This window comes from Pseudopodoces humilis, chromosome 9, assembly GCF_049639895.1.
Source record: "Pseudopodoces humilis isolate 2021_Gansu_Grassland_sample_001 chromosome 9, ASM4963989v1, whole genome shotgun sequence".
Taxonomy (NCBI): Eukaryota; Metazoa; Chordata; class Aves; order Passeriformes; family Paridae; genus Pseudopodoces; species Pseudopodoces humilis.
Window position 1 is genome coordinate 28,989,838 of NC_142208.1, and position 19,972 is coordinate 29,009,809.

The 19,972-nt window shown below is 34.4% G+C and overlaps 1 protein-coding gene across 3 annotated transcripts in view; it reads left to right on the forward strand.

Annotated features, from left to right (window-relative positions):
• Window positions 1-19,972, forward strand: part of ATRNL1 (attractin like 1) — a 429,854-nt gene that overhangs the window by 133,320 nt on the left and 276,562 nt on the right. For all 3 annotated transcript variants that reach the window (XM_005520769.3, XM_088059554.1, XM_088059555.1), the window contains exon 20: window positions 670-763. In XM_005520769.3, coding sequence (XP_005520826.1) covers window positions 670-763 — 94 coding nt within the window. The remainder of the gene's footprint in view (window positions 1-669; window positions 764-19,972) is intronic.

Genomic DNA, 19,972 nt, shown 5'->3' on the forward strand with positions numbered 1-19,972 from the left:
AGCAGACCACTGTGGAGAGAATTACTTTGGCCTTAAAGTGGAATGGAGTGATGATGATGATGTTCCTGTGATTCCCCTTCAATTCAGATTTCAGGAGCTTTTCAAGTTGTCTGTTTCCTGCTTCTAGAAAATTCTTGTGGGCTACCTGTAGTGTTTACTCCATCTTTGTTCAAATGGTTTCAGAGATTTCTTTTTGTTCACTTTTGTCTTAAAAGCAAGAATTCCAATTATATTAGGTCTTTTACCAAACATCTGCAATAATACTTTAATTAGACTTTTCTAACTAAATGGATTTTTGTCATTGCTTTTGTCATTGGTCATGATTTCACCCTGTATAGCAAATTATGAATAATTTTCTGTATTGCACATTGAATGGTGGGTTTTAATGGCTTTTCTCAAACTGCTTTTACTTAAGGTGTAGAGGAGAGCCTCTAGTGACACTTGAATAGTTTTTAACTCTGCAGAAAATAAAGTAAGTGATATGCAAGTGAATTTTTCTGGAAAATATAAATGAAGTAGTAATAGGTAAATATTTCAATACAGCTTGTAGGAAATGTGTTTGGGATGAAGTATTAAAATTTATGAATATTCATTTAGTTATCAAGTAAAGTATGAAAAAAAGTGAAAAAAGTAAAGAGGAAATCTTACTTTTCCTTTTTGATTTTACAGCTTGCACATGCAGTGGACATGCAAATATCTGTCACATGCAAACAGGAAAGTGTTTCTGCACAACAAAGGGAATCAAAGGAGACCAATGTCAACTGTGAGTACAATTAAATGTAGCCTAAAGTTATTGCAATCCTTGATTAATGAATAATCACTTTTTTCCCCATTTCACATCCTTGTTTTCATACTGAGTTTTATGATTGACCTGCTAATGTTTTAGTGGTGGATATAGTGTTCCCTACATTTCTCAGGAAATTTCACTGTTACTTAGGCTTTTGTTAAATAATTACATCACAAATATTAGTAATCTTCTGAAGATGCTAAAGACATCTAAAAAATCCATTTTGTTTCCAAGAACAAACTGGAGGATAACCTCTATTTGTCTTCCTTTCTCTTAAGTTTTTAAAATATTACTGTAAGAAAAGAATAGACATGAGTTAGTAATTACATTCATTATATTTGTCAGTTATCTTGATGGGAATCTACAGTTATTCAAATTTTAGGGTTTTGGAACCTCGTTAAGTTGTTTTAGACATTTTCCCACATCATAAAATTGAGACTATAGAAATGTGTAGGCCTGTCATGGAAAGTCCTCTTTTTTTGCACTGGAATAGCTTTTTTTGTGTTTAGAGGAAGAGTTTGCACTTTCATAACAATTGGATTACTAAAAACAATCAAATACTGAAGTGGTAAAACTTATCAAGTAGGAGAAATAACACATTGAAGTTAACTGTGAGTAGCCTTATAGTTAAAGATGTTTCTTTCAGTCTGTTCTATCAGGTACACTGCATTATTTAATAGGAACCTTATTCATTTTGCAGTTATAATCATTCTAGTAATATTTGCCAACAAACTTAGCAGTGTTGTTTGGAACTGGGGAAAAGGCACTTGAATCCAGGTAACTCCTCCCCAGCAGGGAGAGGTGCCAGGTCCTTCTGCTCTGCCTGGCACAGCACATCCACTTACACTGGGATTGTGAATTTGTCTTTGATACACGCAATGATCTGGCTTGGATCCTACCCTTAACACTTCACTTGATTAATTGTAAAGAAACAAGAATTTCTGATGCAGAGGATCTGTGTATATCCGTGAGAAAGAGCTGTGCTGGCAGCTCTACTCTTCCCCTGCTACCTCTGGGATTTTGTGTCCAGCTAATTGAAGACTCTCAGGATGAGATGGGAAATCAAGATTATGACTAAATGGTGAAATTTTATCATGACAAAAGCTGGAATGATAATATCTTTAAGCTCTGAATTAAGTCTTCACTGAGAAGTCTTTTTTTCCCTTTTTTTTTGCCAAATTAATCAGTTCTAGGTGTTAATGAGTGATCTGATTACCAGCTACCAGCTATGGACTTGCATTCATGCCATTCTAACTATACAAAGGACAGGAAGAAAAATCTCCAACAATTTTTTTTCTCTGTCCATCCTAACACTGGAACCACAGAAAACAGTTTCTGTGCTGAAAATGCCAATTCTTTTACTGACTACTCTCCACATAAGGCACTCCTTTGCAGGCCTTCACCCCAGCCTGTTTTTCATGTATCTCTGTGGTTGTTGTTGTCCTTTGTCCTGTGTCTGTTTCATCACTGTTTTTTCCACTCTGATTTGGGACTTTTGTTTCAGATGATTGGTTGTGCTGCTCAGCTGTGTCAGTCAGCTGTCCTGAGTTTGTCTGTCCTGAAAGGTTCTTTTATTCCACTTACTGAACTAGAAAAGGTTTTCCTCATTGTGGACTTACCTGGTCAGAATTTACAGCAATTGCACAACACAGATGAAACAGAAATTGGAATTTTGACTTCTTAAGAGGAAACTTAAAATTGCAATTTTAGACTAAGAAATCCCTTTTTTAGTCACATGTAATACATTCCCCTTCTAGATTCATACACAAACCAAAGGTTTGTCCAGGGCAAGCTGTGGTGTTAAAACATTTGATAGTTTAAGTGTTGGGGTTTTTTTTGGTTTTTTTGTTTTTTTTTTATATAAAATCCAAAGCCATTTTCAATTTTATTTTATTTGGCTGTGATTTCAGATTGTGAGATTCACATCTGTTGGGTTCATAAGCACTCAAACAAATAACCACAGATTTTGAGTTGGAGGACATCATCAAATGATATGTTTAGAATTTGTCATTTTACTGTGATGCTTGGTTTGAGAGACTGATCCATTAATGTATGGAAGTTTCAATCAGATCTTGTTTAACTATTTCCTTTAGAACATTAGGAAATGAAGAACATGGAAAAAATTAAAAACAATCACTAATACATCACTGAATGCAGTCCCATACTCATTCTAAACTTCATATGAAGAAGATGAACTTGATTTATTTTGTATTATGCTTAAAAAAATAGAAAACTATTTCCTCTTTAAAAATCATTTGTACACTCACAACCTACCTTGAATGTATCATAAGATATATATGCAGTCATTATCTAGAAGTAAAGGAGAAATTTGAATCAGCTCAATGCTTTCCTTGTATTTATTACTTTATTATATTCTATATAAATCATCTAAATCTTGATTCAAATTGGGGATACTGTTCTCCATTGCTCTGGATGAATGTTTGGGGTTTTTTTTTGCTACTTACTAGTTAGGCTGTTGAGCAATCTCAGCAGCAAACCTACAACCTTGTGGTTTGCTAAAATAAGTATTTCAATGAAAATTCCAACCTCTGGCTGTTCAGTGAGAAAGTTAGATTTATATTTCTGTCAAGAATCCTATTGATTAAGAAGTCATAGCTGCAGGGCTCTATGTTATGTTACACACCATGCCTTGTGGGCAGAGTTTTTATGAAATCAGGGAAAATTTACAACACTTTTTCTTTTATTTTTCCATCCCTACCTTATCAACTCTGTGCTTTTATGGAAGATCTTATTTTATTTTTTATTTATTCATGTATTTTTTAGCATATCTATCTCCCAGTTTATTCATTTCTTAATTGTGCTTTTGGATGGCATGAAGCACAGTGTCATTTGAAATCAAAATTAGTTTTGTAAAGCAGCTTGGAGCACAGATTTGCATTTTGTTTTACAGTATTTCTTTAATGACACATGATCATATATTTTTCAAATGTTAGTATTTTTGCTTCTGTTAAGTTGGTAGTTTCAGTTGGTAAAAACCTTTAGTAGTCTTCTAATACTGAGGAAATTCCTGGAATGGTTTGATTATTCTAAGTAACTAGACTGTAAACATTAAAAACAGATACAAATTAAAATACTTGGATTCTTGGTTTTCCCCTTAGTTTTTTGAAAATGAAATATGTGATTGATAGTAACAGGAAAACCATGGTGACTTAAACCATATTTTTTGGAGAAAACTATTGCTTTGAGGCAGTTTTTAAATCTAATTTTTTCTAACATTTGATTACTAGCTGCTGATTTTATTTTCTCATAGAATTCTGTCAACAGAGGTTTTAAAAATTCCATATGTTTTGGTGTATCCATATGCAGGATTATACACAGGGAACTTTTCAGGGAATAGGCTTGTGGGAATGTGCAGAATATGTTAACGGGATGTTTCAAAGTTCAGATTTTGATACTAAATGAGAGAAATTTTGCTGCATGGATGCAAGGAAGAAAAATATGAAAAGGATGGGATCAAGTGAGTAATTAAATAATTCTTTAAGAGGTTTTAGTACATCTGAACTCTTGCAAGTGCAAGCCTTCCTTGGAGATGTGTCTGTAGGTTTTGTCATCACCATGTAAGAACTGGGCTAAAATTTGGCTTTAAAACTTCTGTACTGAAGAACTACTAGTTGGAAGGAAAATACTGGGGGAAAAGTATGATGTTAAATCTCACATTTCATAGTATATTTTATATAGTTGTAAGAAGGATAAATTCAAGATTATAAAATGTATTGCTCATTTCAGTTCTTATAGATGCCCACACCATTAATTTCTTAGACATACTTCTTCTGTAAAAGTGGAAGAAATACTATTTTATTTATAAAAAGATATGGTGTTTATTTGGTAAAAATCTTTCCTGTATGTAAGCTTTAAATAGCTATTTAATAATGTAAGGATCTGTGCATAAAAAATAAGCACTTATTGATAGTCTGCTATACATAAGATTTTAAAATATCCAGCCGTACTCCTCTGTATAATTTCCCTCCACAGAATGGTATAATTCCTCTTACCAGATGGAAAGGCAGGTTAAGATATACTGGGTTATGAGTTAAATTCACCATTCTATTGATATCACTGCAGCTTTATTAGCAGATAGCAGAGTAAATCTTTTCCCAATTTCCACACAGAGCTTCTCTTGCTGCTCTCCAGTAGGGCAAGAATTGGCAGCAATCATATAATGAATACACTTGATTTGAACTTCCTTTATCCGAGACACACACAGAAATCCCAAAACCAAATAGACCAAAAGGAATTCTTTTTTGCTGGAAATTTAATAAAAAAACCCCTTATTTTATTGAGAAACTTTCTTTTCCTGATTGAGGGTATAATACATTTAATACTGGTTACTATGGTGGTTGGTGGGTTTCTAAAGTAAAGTTAAAAAGTATAATATTTAGTGGTTTAAATTACTACAGGAACAGCATTTTGGTGTTTTTTCCTCCTGATTTCAACACTTTTCCCCCCTATTTCTATAATTTGATAATATTCCACCATTAGTTTTGCATATTTGGTGGTATTTGATAGGAGATGTTTTCTACCTGTTCATGCTGAGTCCAGCCCTTGAGTTTTCAGTTTAAGAGAAAACTTTGACATGCTAATGTATGTTACTCCATTACCTGTGATGATTGGAGGAGAATTACAGCAAAATCTGTCATGTAGCTGTTGGTGGGTTTAGCAACTGCCTCTCTTCCTATTTAACTGCCTGAAAATTTCATCTTGCCTCTGTAAGGACAGGTTCGTGCCCTCATCTGGTTCTCAAAGAGCTGGATCATTAGGTTTCTAAGGAGAACAATAAAATAAAACTCCTACTTCAACATTTATGAGTACATTTATGTTTTAAATGTACTCATTTACTGCTCTACATGTAGTAATTATTGTCAGATGTTTCAAGGATTTCAGATATTTTTTTCTTTTAATCCATGTTGCTAGCATCAATCATTTTTTTCTTAAATTGCAGCTTTCATTTAAGCAGTATGTCTAATACAAAACTTCAGAACATGACCCAAATGTACTCTAGTGCCTCAAACCCTCAGAAGGCACTTGAAACATTTGAGATCCAAAATTTGAAGAAAAGGAAAATGCAGGTTTTGGCAGTATTATATGTCACTCTTGGCCTTTCTGTTGATTTTTTTTGTTGTTGCTGTTGTTTTTGTTCTGCAGTAGGCTCAGTATATTCAGTATATTATATGGTATATTCAGTATATTATATGTAAAGTTCATGAGGCTCTCTGGGATCTTTCAGAGTTGCAGTCTCTCTGTAAGTGAAAGAACAGTTTTTGTAAGCATTATTACTTCCAAACATTACATTTTATTCAAGAAGTTGTCCAGTTTTGCAGAAAGAAAGAACTAGAGTTGGAATGTCATGTATCATTCCTAGAAGACAGTGCTCTCAGAGCAGAAGTGACAGTGAGTGGCTGAGGGAGAAGCTGCTGAGCACCTTGCAGAGAGCTTTTTACCTTGGGACTTGGTTGTGTTCTGTCCCCATGAAATATGCCTTTTATCTTTCTGAGTTCGGTACTAATTGTCTGGGAAGTGGGAAGCAGTATGGGAATGAGAGTTTCTCTTTCATGAGAATAAAGTAATTTTGCTTTGGCTTCTAAGTTAGGATCTTCCATAACTGACTGTATGCACATATATAGAAATGTTTTTTGGTTTGGCAAGTTCAGGAAAGGAGAATCCTCTCACCACTGGGCTTTAGTTGTTTTCTAAGATTTTTTTGTAGTCATGACTACCTCTTCAGGCTACCTCCAAAAATGATAAGTTCAGAGCAAAACAGGTATTTTTTACAATTGTAAAAAAAATTTTAAAAAACTGTAAAAATTTAAAAAAAAATTTAAAATTTTGCAATTGTGAAAAAAAAAATTGGCTAAAGAAGGAATGCAAGCATTGTCCTTGTCTCTTGTGCTCAATTTGTTTATATTTGTATGTGTGCTGGATAGAGATTTAATTAATACAGTTTTGGTTTCCTATTTGAAACATATATAATGCTGGATTTTCTTTCAAAAGAAGTGAATCTCTTGTTCTTAAAAATTGTTCCTCCAGTGCCGTGGCTGTGTCATTCAGTGACTGGCATTTGAATAATCTGTTTTGCTCAGTGCAGGTTATATCAGTGAAGCAGTGGAACAGGGCAGGCTGCCCAAGCCTTTCACAGATCCCATGCCAGTGTGACCTGTTTTGAATTCCAGTGCTCAAGCTCTATTTGTTGTAAGGCAAACCTCTTTATATAAAATGCTAGTAATTTTTGGTGCAAAGTGTCAATTGTCTAGGGATGTACAGTTAAGGTAATGCTTTTACGTGCTATTTTTATTAGAATAATAGCACAGCTGAAAAGAATAGATAAGTTTGCATATTCTTCATGTCTGAAAGAGACTCATAAAGACCTAAAGCTAAATATAGGAGGAAGACACTTATTCTGCCTTTAATCAGTTATGTACTGAGTTTGGACTGAGATGAGATTAGGAGTGGGAGTGATGCTGATGTTTACTCAAACAGGAAAAAGAGAAACAAGCATAGACTGTGCCACATGGAAGAGTTACTGGGAGGAAGAGAGAAAGGGAGGTTCTGACTGCCATAAAATTGCTTTATTATTGAGTCTGATTTTTTCTTACCCAGCAAAGTTGTAGCTTCAGTTTCTGTGCTTGTTTTTAGAAAGAAGGAGGTCAAAGGGCTTTGTGGATTGGGTGGCTTTACATCTTGCCTTGGGCTAGCTTTAAAGCAGAATTGCACATATCTGCGTAGTCAGTGGTTTGTCTTTGTCTCAGACAGGGTCAGAATAGATTGCAGAGACTTAAAATTTGAGGTTGTCTTTTTTAACCCCTGTTCAAGCAGTTGAAAATGATGGGGCTGTGCTGCATTGCATCTGTCAGGGTGTGCAATGGAGGCACCTGGGGATGCTTCTCTGTGGCCAGGACTGGAACTCAGGTAAGAGTTAGGGATGCTGAGTAATGTTAAGTCGCGTAAGCCAGAACTCAGCATGAACTCTTCTTGTAAAGTACCAGCCCAGTGGGGAGAGGTGTTTGCAGTTACACCATCTCCTGGCATTGCTGCCTTGAGAAAATGAAAAAGGAGACTGGAGAATTTCTTGTATGACAGCCAAGAGAGTGTTCAGATTCCAGAAAACACTTACTGGAGGCTGCTGACAGTGGAGGCAAACTTCTTTTCAATATATGGCTCTACCAGGCATTTGTCTTTCCTCACCTGCATGAGCCAAATACCCGCAACACTATAGTCTGTTCTTTCTGTCCAGATATAATGCTGGGGTCTCCACAAAACACAAATATATGCAGCTTGATTATCATGCTCACTAGGTTTGTTAACCATTAGAATTATATTCTTTTCTTTCAGTTGCTTTCAGTTCTGTTCTATTCTGTTGCTGGAGTTGGATTATGGATTGTCATTGTTCATTGGAGCTGTAATTAATCTCACAAATCAGAAATTGCCATGGGTAGGATCTGTGAATTACTCTGCAGACAGGGAGAAATAACACAGATTTCCAGCAGAGTATGAAGTTGGTTGACCCTACCGTTTTAGTTAAGGATAAGTCATTCACTTTATAGAAGGAAAAGAAAGTAACTGATGGCTTTTCTGGCTACTCATCCTGCTGTCATCAGAAAAAAAAACCCTTCAGCTGAGTTGTGACTGACAAAACAGATATTTCAGGGAGTTCTCTTCATAAAATTCTACTATATACTGCTTGGTTGTAACTGATTAAATTCAATGTATGCTGTGTTACAGTAACAACCCTTTGCATCATTATTATTATTGCTGGCTGCTGCTACTGCAGTGAGCTTTGGACAATTAACTATGGAGCAGAAGGGAGGAAAGTGATACTTCCTTTGTGGAAGGCAAATATTTAAGGAGATTAAAAAAAAAATAAATTGAGAGTAAACAGTCCTACAAAACTTTATGGAGGATAAACCTTTTCAAGGTGATCATCTTCCAGAAAACAAGCATTGCTTGTACAGTTTTTTATGGACTTGGTATCTAGAACAAAGAATTTGACATATTTTATTAGTTTTGCCTTCATGATGCACAAACATTGGTTAGTTTTAGTATATATAAAAATTTGAGGAATCAGTGGTGTCAGAGTGGTTTTAATTTTTTGGTGTTTCTTAGGGGATCCTGGTTACTATAAGAGATACAAATCATCTTTAAAAATGGCTTATCAAAGTGTTATGTATCATTGGTGGTCCTTTGTGCTGGAAAAGAGCTGAGGAGGAAAGCCAAAGCGTTTCTGACATGCCCCCAAAAGAGAGAAGGGAAATAGCTGAAAAGAAGGACTTAGAGCAGTATTGCTGTGCCCTTCATCAATGTCCTTTATTAAAAAAACCACACTTGTTTTTGCTGTATAAAACCATCAGTTTTCAGTTGTTTGCTTAGCAAGTAAGTTACTTGAAATAGTTTTCAATTTAGGGTAAGGTAAACCAGTCTATACTGATGGACTATTGGATTGCTACATCTGGAGATGTATTAATTGTTCCTGAACCTCTTTGTATAGCTTTTCCTTTCTTCTGTGGTTTCCACCAAGGATAAAATAGTTACTTAACCTTCTCTTGTAGAAGCAATTAAATATATCTAGTAAAAATATCTTTCCCTGAATCATTCATGGTACCACTGTAATGAGTATCTAGTAAGATTCTTCTACAGTATTTTATTAGAGAGAAAGGAGAATTGGTTCATTTTCCTTAACTGATTATCAGAACAAATGAAGTTTGGCTGGATGAAGTTTAGAGAGAATGGAGCTACATTGTAAAGAGAATTATGATTTAGTTACAGACATTGATTTCAGTACACAAAACTGGTATTTCATTATGTGCTGCTGGACTTCAACTACTCCGTACTAGAAACTCCACTTGTGAGAAAAACAAGTAAAAATTGTTGTGGGCCACAGATATATTGAGTTTTGAGACAGATAATGCAGTTCCTTCTCATTTGAAAGTGATCTGTAAAATTGAGATGATTTCAAAGGAACCCCAGCTGTTTCTGAAAATAGTATATTTTGCATGTTCATGTAAATTCTGACCTTTTTTGAAATTTGTGACAGGTAAGATTCTGTGGTGAGCTTATTAAATAGTATTGGCTGTTCCCCAAAATTCCCCTTTTCCATTTTAAATTTGGTTTGCTATTTTTTTTTTAAATAAAGCTGTATCTTCCTGAAATGACATCAATTAGTGAGGCACAAAGCATCACTTCTTAGTAAATGATGAATAGCACTTATTAGCACTTATGCCTTTTAAATGACTGAAAATATTTTTTCTGTTTTAATTTAAGGAAAAATCCTTTTAGATACAAATGAATGATTATTTGACCTGATCTATATTTAATATGTTTGAATATTATTAATATCCATCATTTTCTGAGATACTTGATTGAATGTAGTCTGAAGTTTATTAAAATGGATTTTTTGGAAAGCTATAAAATAACTTTGTAATTAAATCCAATGGGAAGTATATATAGGAATTACATCAGAATAGTTTTCTCTTGAATTATCAGGACACTATACAAATAAAATAAAGCATTAGGATATTGCATGTCAAAATAAATATTTCCCTTACTATTTTACTGTGTGGAAAATTCAAAATCTATATGGAATGGGAGGTGAGCTGGAATTTAACCAACACTTTTTTTCCGGAGTTGAACTGATATAACACCTCTATATATAAGGTGTATATATATATATATATATATATATATATATATATATATATATATATATATATATATAAGAGGCTATAATAAGCCTCTTGCACTCCAGGCTTTCTTTTTTTAGCTGGGCAGAGAAAATGTTCAAGGAGAATTTACAATAAAAATAGTTTTTCAGTAGAATCTGTATTAAGTTTGGCATTTAAAAAAGAATCAAATTGAATGATTTGAAGTTGATACTGATTTTACTGACAGTTAACTGAAAATATTAGCTATTGTAGAGTTTGTTTCCTGTTGAAAACCAGGTTTGGAGTACTACAGTGGGTGTTGAGTGGCTCTAAAATAGTTGTGTTGCTGTTGCTGCTTATTGCAGCAAACTGATGACGTAATTTTGATGAGGATTGAGCAAAGGCTGGAGTGCTCTGTGCTGTCAGGGCTTGTGCTATCCAAGTCAATACATTCTGGAAGACACACTTTTTATTTGAAAGGAAAGCAGTTTTCTAAGGTAGATCCATCCAAAGTACCCACATTTCCCTTATCAGTGCACAAGTTCAATGTATGTAGTAATCCAAACATTTAATTATTTTCAAATTGTGAATTTAAAAAAACAAGTTTTTTGAATCTCAAATTCTTCTCAGCAGATCTAAAATTCTTGTGATTTTTCAAAGCCACTGAAAATCCCTTCATTATTCTCAATTCTTAACTCAGATAAAATCGTATCCATTGTGCAGCCTAGAGCTGGGCTTATAATTCACATCTGATAGGCCATTAGTATGGTAATTTGTAATTGGTACAAGAGTTGTTAAAGTTGAAATAGACATCTGGTTTAATCAATTTGTCATTAAGGAAGTGCAAGTGTAGAGGTAGCAATGGGAAAAGAAAATACCAGTGTGAGAGCTCAGAGCACTATCAATACAAAGCTGAGTTTGGAATTGGAATAGTGTCTCTTTATCTTGCTTGATATGGATTGCTCAGTGCTCAACTTGCTCAAAATACCACACCCTGTTTTTATTTTAAAATCTATTTTCAAAACCTTACAAATAACTAAAAGAAATGAAGCTACATTGTGATGAAAACCCACTGATAGATATATCCATCAACTTCGGCTTGTGATATTCATATATTTTATTTACTGAGAAAGGGAAGAAAAGAATTTTTTATAGAGCAATAACGAAAGGCTAGGTCAGGTGGGTACTAAAGACACTATTTGATAGAAATCTCCTGGTGATGGAAAGATTGCTTTTCTTTTCCTCTTACGGTCTCTAATGATGAAATATGCCTCTTCCTACTGCCATTTTTCATTTTCTGTTTCCTCTTTCAGTCAATTGCATACCTTTACATATAGATGAAAATTTAGCTGGAATAGTTATATTTCTGGTTTCAAAGTTAGGATGTTTTGTTTCACATTGTGTGCCAGTTATTAGTTTCAAATTGCTTCAGTAGTTGCCAAGAGTATTAGAAGAATGCACACAAAAGATTAAAGCTATGCACAGACAGAACCAAGAAATGTGTTTTGGTATTAAGACATGGGAGTGAGAAATGCATTAGTCCTCATTTATTTTTCCATGAAGCTTCTGATAATTATGTAGACTGTGCACATCAATTATACAGCGCTAAATTGTGCTTAAAGATTCGTCATCCTGAGGAGCCTGAAACAAACCTGCATTCTGCTGCAGCTGCATGTGCAGACATCTGGCAGTCAAGCAGGTTTTCTTTTATATTGAATCATCTTTCCATCTCAACCCTTTTTGGGCACTTGTTGCAGGAGAGCCCACATTCCAATGCTTCCCCACCTCCCAAGTACAGGCAGTGCTAGAGAAGCTTTTTGTGCCACTCCTGCATGAATGATGGGTAACTGAAATGGAATATTAATTCCATTCTTGGAATAGTTGGGTGGATAAGGGGACTGCATGCAACATTTCAGAGTTGCTTAGAAAACTGTAGGTATGTGAGTTGTACTTTATTAACACAAGGGAAAATAGGAGGCTGTGAAAATTACACTGCTTCAGAAATGTGGGTGAGCTCCAATCCTTTATTTGGTCACTGAAATCTATTGTGATACCCTGTACTGATATTCTTCCTTGCTGAAGCTTTGTCTATTTAGGAGGAATATTTTTTTTTCCTGTTTAAAACTTGGGAGATGGACTACCTGGGATAATTAATCCTGCAGGCAGAACATATATAAGCACATGTGCCTGCATAAACATCCTTTTTTCTTTGCCTTCATTCTTAGCCTGCATTATCGTGTGAATGACATGAAATAATAAAAACTTGGAAAGACAGTAAGTTACAATAAACATTACTGAAAAGTATATGTAATGTTTTACCTCTTGTAATGCAAACTCACTACATTTGATACAGAAAGTAAATTCTCCATCACATGCAAGGTATTTTCAGGGAATGATAACAGATAAGGCAAGAAGAAATAATTTAGGACCAATTCTATCTGTATTCACCAGCTGAAGGATAAGAATATCTTAATATTAAAAATGCTTCCTTATTCTTTTCTTCTTCTGTACCGAATAATCAGCACTACAAAATATAAAATATAAATTAAGCTGCACAACCTTTGCATGCTTTGAGCTTTCTAATTCTTTTTCTTGTGGATGTATTGAAAAATAAGTGGTATTTATCAGCTGACTAGATAATGGGGCTGGGGAGCTTGATTACAAGGCCATAAATCAATCCAAGGACCTGATGATATGCTAAACTTCAGCAGTGGAGCCTGAGTGGCTTAGATTATCACTTCAGAAGGATCGACTTAAAGATGTAGTTCTCCATCTCTATCTATTATTTTTATATTACAAAAAAGGAATTTTTCAGCAATTTAAGAAAAGAACAAAGTACTAGAAGGCAAAGTAAAAACTTAGCTAGGAAAGCTGTTTTAAATAGTGTCAGGAGTCTGATTTAGAATCAAAGCAAACTTATAATCACATTTGAAAATTTGATCTGCCACAACACTTTTTTTTCCCAGTGTTGCACAGAGCAAAGATAAATTTAGGAATACTGGATTACAGCAGGAGGCCAAAGCAAGAGCAGTGAGATTGGCAAAGCAACATATGGAATGTGTCAAAAAGGGCTCATTGTCCTGGAAGAAAAGATTTTGGGCTGCTCACAGAGAAGTGATAAGAATTAAAGGGTAAAGGAACAGTCAGATAGGCTGAAAGAGATTTAATAAATCAGATTTCATAAAGAAGACTTAAAAAAAAATAAAATTGTCCTGGAAATGACTTCTTACAAGATCATAAGGAGATAAGGGCAGCAATTACTTTCTAACAGCTGCTACAAAATCTAATCTTGTTCTTCTTTAGGTCATTTTATCCTCTCTTACGTAGAGTCTTGATTTAATCACAGATTTGGCCCCTGATTCAGAGAAATATTTTAATACATGATAACAGTTTGCTCCTTAGGTTTAAGAGGGGATATTCCCTTGGTTTAGTGAGAATTGGGAACATAGAGTTTACTTTCATTTCCTTTGCTCTTGGGAGGCTAATTGTAAAATGTCACATATGGGATAGCAGCAAGAGTTTCACAAAACAAGTCCATAAGTTTTTTTCACTCCTGATACTTTGCTTCTCTTCATTCATTCATTTTACTTCTCTTTATTATGTTTTTAGGTGTTTTCTTTGCTTGGTAAAGAAAGGGGTTTTTTTTGAGGAAAGGTAAAGCTGAAGGTGACAAATAGTGATTGTAAGAAATGAAAAATAAATAAATCAATCCTTCATGTTGAACAGAAGGATTGCCTCCTTTGTATTTGTGAATAAAAGAAGATGTAGTAAAAAGATGAACAGCTCCACTGCTATTCAGTGCCAACCATGTGTAAGTTAAATAACTCTGAGGTCCATAAGTGGGAATTATGTAAATCCGTTATTGGTGAAAGTATTTTCTGTTTAGGAAAATGCATTTTTTGTTGGGTTGTACTTCAGGGTTTTTTTCTCATTTTATTTTCTGTTTTATTTATATCACCTGATGTGTGTAAAATTAAATGCATTACCCTGTTTTTAGGGTAGAAAAAGAAAAAAAGAACTTCAGAATATTTTTGTTTTCTTAATTCTCTTGTCTTTTTGTCATTGACTTTCATGAAGCCTTTCCTGTGTCATTACTCTATTGCTTTTGTTCTTACACTTTTGGAAAATAGCTAAATGTATGATTTAATAAGTGGTTTGACATTTGTCCTTCAGAAACTTTTATTGAAACTTTCTCTGCACTCAGTTTTTTAGAGTTTCATTGGCCAGTTTTTCCCTATCTACTCAAAGTTCTTAGAATATTTCTATGTGGTTAAAGTTCTGATGTCATTACAGGCTGTTTTTAGACTTGGTTGTTATGCCAGAGGAGATTGATTCTTTTAATTGAAATATTTGAACCCATGAATAAATACTCTGTATGTGTTCTCAGACTTTGACAATTTCTTCAGCTTAAGAATTTCTTGTGTCTTGTTTTTATTATGTTTGTATCAAATGAAATTTTCTGCAACAGGTGACATTTAAGTACTGGCCTTAAAATAAACTATGATGAATATTCAGCAAACAATACTTCTTTAACAGGGAAAAGAAAGAATGAAAGAAATGCTGACTAATGTAGCTTTTTTATAAACATGGTAGAAATTCTAATTGAATTATTCCAGTTATATACAAGCCTGGAAATAGAAAAGAAGCATTCAATAGTACAACAGAAATATTATTCTGATATATTCTCGGTGGATATATTGACCTTTATTTCAGATATAACCAGCTTTCTGTCTTTCTGAATAGTGTATCATATTTGATATTCTGCATGATCATAATACAATAAATTGTCATGCATTCTATTAGCACACTGTAATAAAAACCACCAGGTGACATTTTGTATATACATTGTTTTCTGCAAATTTAGCATTCATAGCTAAAATTTGTGAATATTCCTTACAGAAAGTTCTGCTTCCTGATTCCAGAATCCAAACCTGATTATCAAATTTTTCTTCTGTAGGGCAGTAGGTCACATGGTGCACATGTTGTTTTTAAAACAGAACATTTCACTATAGTTCTTGTTTGTTTCTTACTAGGTGTTTGTCAATTTAATATTTTGCCTTTTGAATGTGTGCTCATTCTTATGAATAATGTGAATATTATGAATCAACAAATTCAAGATTGCTTATAAAAAATTCTGCCATTTCAAAATTGATGTGGTGCTCAAGACACTTCTCTAAAGTGATTCCTGAAGTAGAACTTTGAAATCAGAGGGTCATTGCAGTTTTATTTTCTTTAAAAACAAAAATCCAGAAGAGAAACTTGGAATGATCGGCGAGTGAATTAATTGGATTTTTTTTTTTCCACTCTGATAGTCCCAAAAGAGGATTCACCTCAGAGTGCATCTCCCCACTGTACTTTCAGTTGATTTCTTTCTCTTATTTATGGAAAATGTAGCAAGTACTTTGTTTTTCTGACGTGATGACCATTTCACTCACCAGAATTCTTTTTCAATTGACATTAAACTATTTTGCATTTCTAGGTGATGGTTAATGTTGCAGATTATAGCATAACTTGTGCATAACTTAGAAACCTAGTCAGAAAACAAGTGAGAAGAAGAACCTTAGGAATATGAAAACAACCAAAGAAAGAATTGTATTTTAAATATTTAAAAAATCACTCTCTATTATGCAGAATATGTACATATAACTGACAAAAATGGTAACTGAATCCTCTTAAATACTAATTTTGATACGATCTCTCAGTTAAAAATATTTCATAATATAAAACCATTGGCTAAATTATTGGACTGAGAGAGTTTATTATTCTTTGACTTAAGCAAAATGACTGGGGACAGATTTTCATGCTGGCATGCAGAACAAATTTAATTCAAACTGAGATGAAAGGCGGTTAATGTAATTGTAGCCTATTATCCTGTGCAGGCTTGAGTTAAGAAGCAAACCAACAGACAGTCAGAAAATGATGGATAGAAAATAGAAACGCTCAAGGCTGGTGAAATAGAGACTTGTGAAGGGATTATGCCATAACTGTTCCCACGCAATCACTGCATCAGTAATGTCCCACCTCTTCTGTATGTTTGGATTAATAAACAGGATTTTTATATGCCTCCTGCATTCTCTTTATTTCTCTCTGATGTTAAAAAAGTCCTAGTTTAGCAAATTTCATTACTTCATAATCAAGATGGTTTTTTCCCCCCCCATTAATCTACCACCTTCATCATTCCTGGGGATGCCATAACCCATTCTGTTTCCTTTTCCTTCTAAGCATTTTTTTCCTTGTTATCGCACAAAGTGATAGGAAATGGGTTGGCCAAATATCTAGTTAGTCTTTGATCCTAAACCTAACAGACTAAGAATAACTGGTTTTTTTTGTGTTTTTTTTTTATTAGTGTATTTACTTAAAAAAATAATAAATTGTGAACTCTCAGGTTTTTTGAACTGTAAGAGTGTCTGTTTTTTTTGCATGGCCCTTTGGATATAAGACATTTTAGGTGATCAGATGGGATTTTGTAGGACTGTGTTCTGGCAGATTACCTGGTTTTTATTATTCCATTTCGTTTTTCAGTAGCAAAAAGTATTTTTGAATAACTACATCTTTTGCACTGCCATCTTTCAAAAATTGAAAAGACTGGTCTTGGTCTCCTCATAATACATACTGAAGGGTGCTAAGTTGTACTTTGAAGCATGTTAATTACAAAAATATTTCTATAGGTTTGTCACCCTTGACATAACCCAGAAAGCAAAGAAGGTACATTTTTTTCCTCTAAAGTGACTGATCATACCTAGTGTAATTCATGTGTCTGAGGTAATTCTAGCAATAACTAGTTCAGGCATCAAGTATGAATCTTACAAAATACAAGAGATCAATTACTGATCAGAAGTTCTACTAAAGCTGTTGTCTTATGGCCTCTTTGCTGAGGGATTGAGTCTTTGAGGTACATGGGATGGAATGATAAAATAGCTTTTAGAGGTGTGTAGGAGTTTGATTTCGCAGTCAGTCCTGGCTGGAATGCAGGATTTGTCTCATCCATTGTGAGTTGTATCACCGGAGCTCTTACAGTAGATAAAAAAAAATTTTTCTTTTCTCCTTTTGATATTATTTAGGATAAGATTTTGAGTATTTGAAAAGTGCTGTGTTCTGTGAATCGCCCTTTGGGAAGTCTTTGGGATAACCTAAAGACTCTGTTCAGTGCTGTATTCACACAGGAGCAAGCAGTGCTTTCTGTGGCAGTCCTGTGCAGCCTGCCCGTCAAACCCCATATAAACATCATGCATCAGGGCTGACAGAGCAAAACTCCTGCTAGGAAATACTTCACAGTCCCTTGCCATGAGGCTATAGTCTCATTTTGGTCAACTTTTTTTCCTTTTACAGCCATTCATTTTAAGTTTTCTTGTTTAGTGTCCAATAACTTTTCAAGGAGAGCTGGCCAAGACTGGAAGTGTTGACAATTACAGTATTGTTGCTGCAACACAGACAGTAACACTTATTTACACTTCTTTGGCACTTCATAAAGAAGTATCAGTATCATCTCTGCTCCAGGAAATTCATGAGGTTATGTGCTATAATGGGCTAATGGGGATTTGGGCTCTTTATAGGCAAGAGGCCAGGGAAAAGCAGATGTGTATGTCTGACTTGATCCTTTCTCCATCCACCCAGTCATTTTTCTGTGTTCTATTCTTAATAGCTATTTCTCTATCTCTTGGATTGATATCTTCTTTTAATAAAGTCAAATAAAAGATGGTGCAGGTTAGATGGGATTGATATCCTAGATATTAAAAAGGACTTAAAAAAAGTCAAAAAAATATGCCCATAATGGAATGAAGGCAGGTAATAACACATGAATTTGATAGAATGCTATGCAGGGGTGGGGTAAAGAAAGTTCTTTTAGGCAGGAGGAGAACTTATCAGAACAACATACTGTATAGATGTAAAGATATTTGAATGATCTGATGGACAAAAATATGGTATTAAAGACCTGCAGGTCAAGCAGGAATCTGCAAGTCTGGAAACTGCAACGCCTCTGTGTTTGCTTTCTAATAATTCCCTGAGAATTTCTGTTGGTGCCATAGGAAATAAGTGTGGGAAGTAAAAGTTCTGAATATCTCATCAGAAACACCTAAGTCACCCAGGAATAATGAAAGTTTCCTGAAAATGGTTGTAATGATTAGAGTTTTGGCTTCCTGAGGGTAAGAATGATAGCTTGCCAATTGCAGTATGTATTATACTTCAACATCTGGGGTATTTGTGCTTCATGTTTATAGTATAACTTGTCATTAGCAGTGTAGAAATTGTTCCAAGTAGAGTAATAATTCAGATGTGACTATTTTCTAAAATTCCCTGCTTACTGTATTGCTGACAGCCTGGAGAAAGCTATGATACATTTATTTATTTATACTTTGTCTTCATTTTCCATTCAGTATTCTTGAACGTCCACTTACCAGCAGCATTTGGCCATCACTGAGCTGCAATGTCCTCTCCAAAATGTATGATGTGCTTTGCTTCTGAATTGTCATTTTTGTCTTGGCTTAGTTAGAATTTCCCATATTTTTGGAAATATTAATTGCCATGTTGTGTTAAATTGTAGTCTTAAGTGACAAGAAAATGACCAAAGTTACCATACGTAATTTGGAGTAGAAAGACAAAAAGTAACTTGTCTGTCTTGGTACCATTTTCTGGAAATTATAGTGTCTGTATGGCATCCTGAAATACATATTTCTGAAATTGCCTTTTCCTTAAATTGCCTTGAAATTATAGTCCTATATAAATAGGGATTTTTGTTAAAAATCCCCAACACAACAAAAACAAACAAACAAAACCCATCCCAGAATCTTGAAAACAAAGCAGAATGAATGCAAACAGATTAGAACTTTATAGCACTCTGTAATACCACAGCTTTGAACTTTCTGCATTGAGATTGTAACTGAGTAGTTCTTTGCAATAATTTCCCTCAGAGACTGACCATAGATTAAATTCAACAGTAAGAAAATAGTCATATTATAAACCGTAGATTAAATTCAACAATAATAAAAGATTCATGTTATAATGCACATTCTTCAAAAACAAGTGATAAACTGTTTAATAGTTAAATCTACTTACAACAAACACACTTAGTAATAGTAAAATTTTACAATTCAGTAATGACTAATGAAAATGCAGTAAACCATTTGGGATTTAGTGTGTGTATAATATATTTCTTTTTCATGTGGTCTGCTTGATGAAGCCATTTGCGATGCATTTGCTCTGACTTTCAGGGCCTGTTAAAATATTTATTGTTCTGATATGCTGCCTCTCCTGCTCTTTTTGAGAAATGGTGTCTGAACAACAGCAATATACAAACACTCTTGGAAAATGCTAGAACAGACAGTGAATTGCTGCTCCCAGAGCACGTGGACAGGATTGTGTCCAGGTGGTTCTGGAATAGCTCCAGTGAGGGAAACTCCACAACCTCTCTATACAGCCTGTTCCAGGGCACAGTGACTTGCATATATTTATTTCATATGGTCTTTAAGAGCCCTTCCAAAACATTCTATGACTATTCTATTGTTGATATGAAGTTAGCATTTAATACATTTCA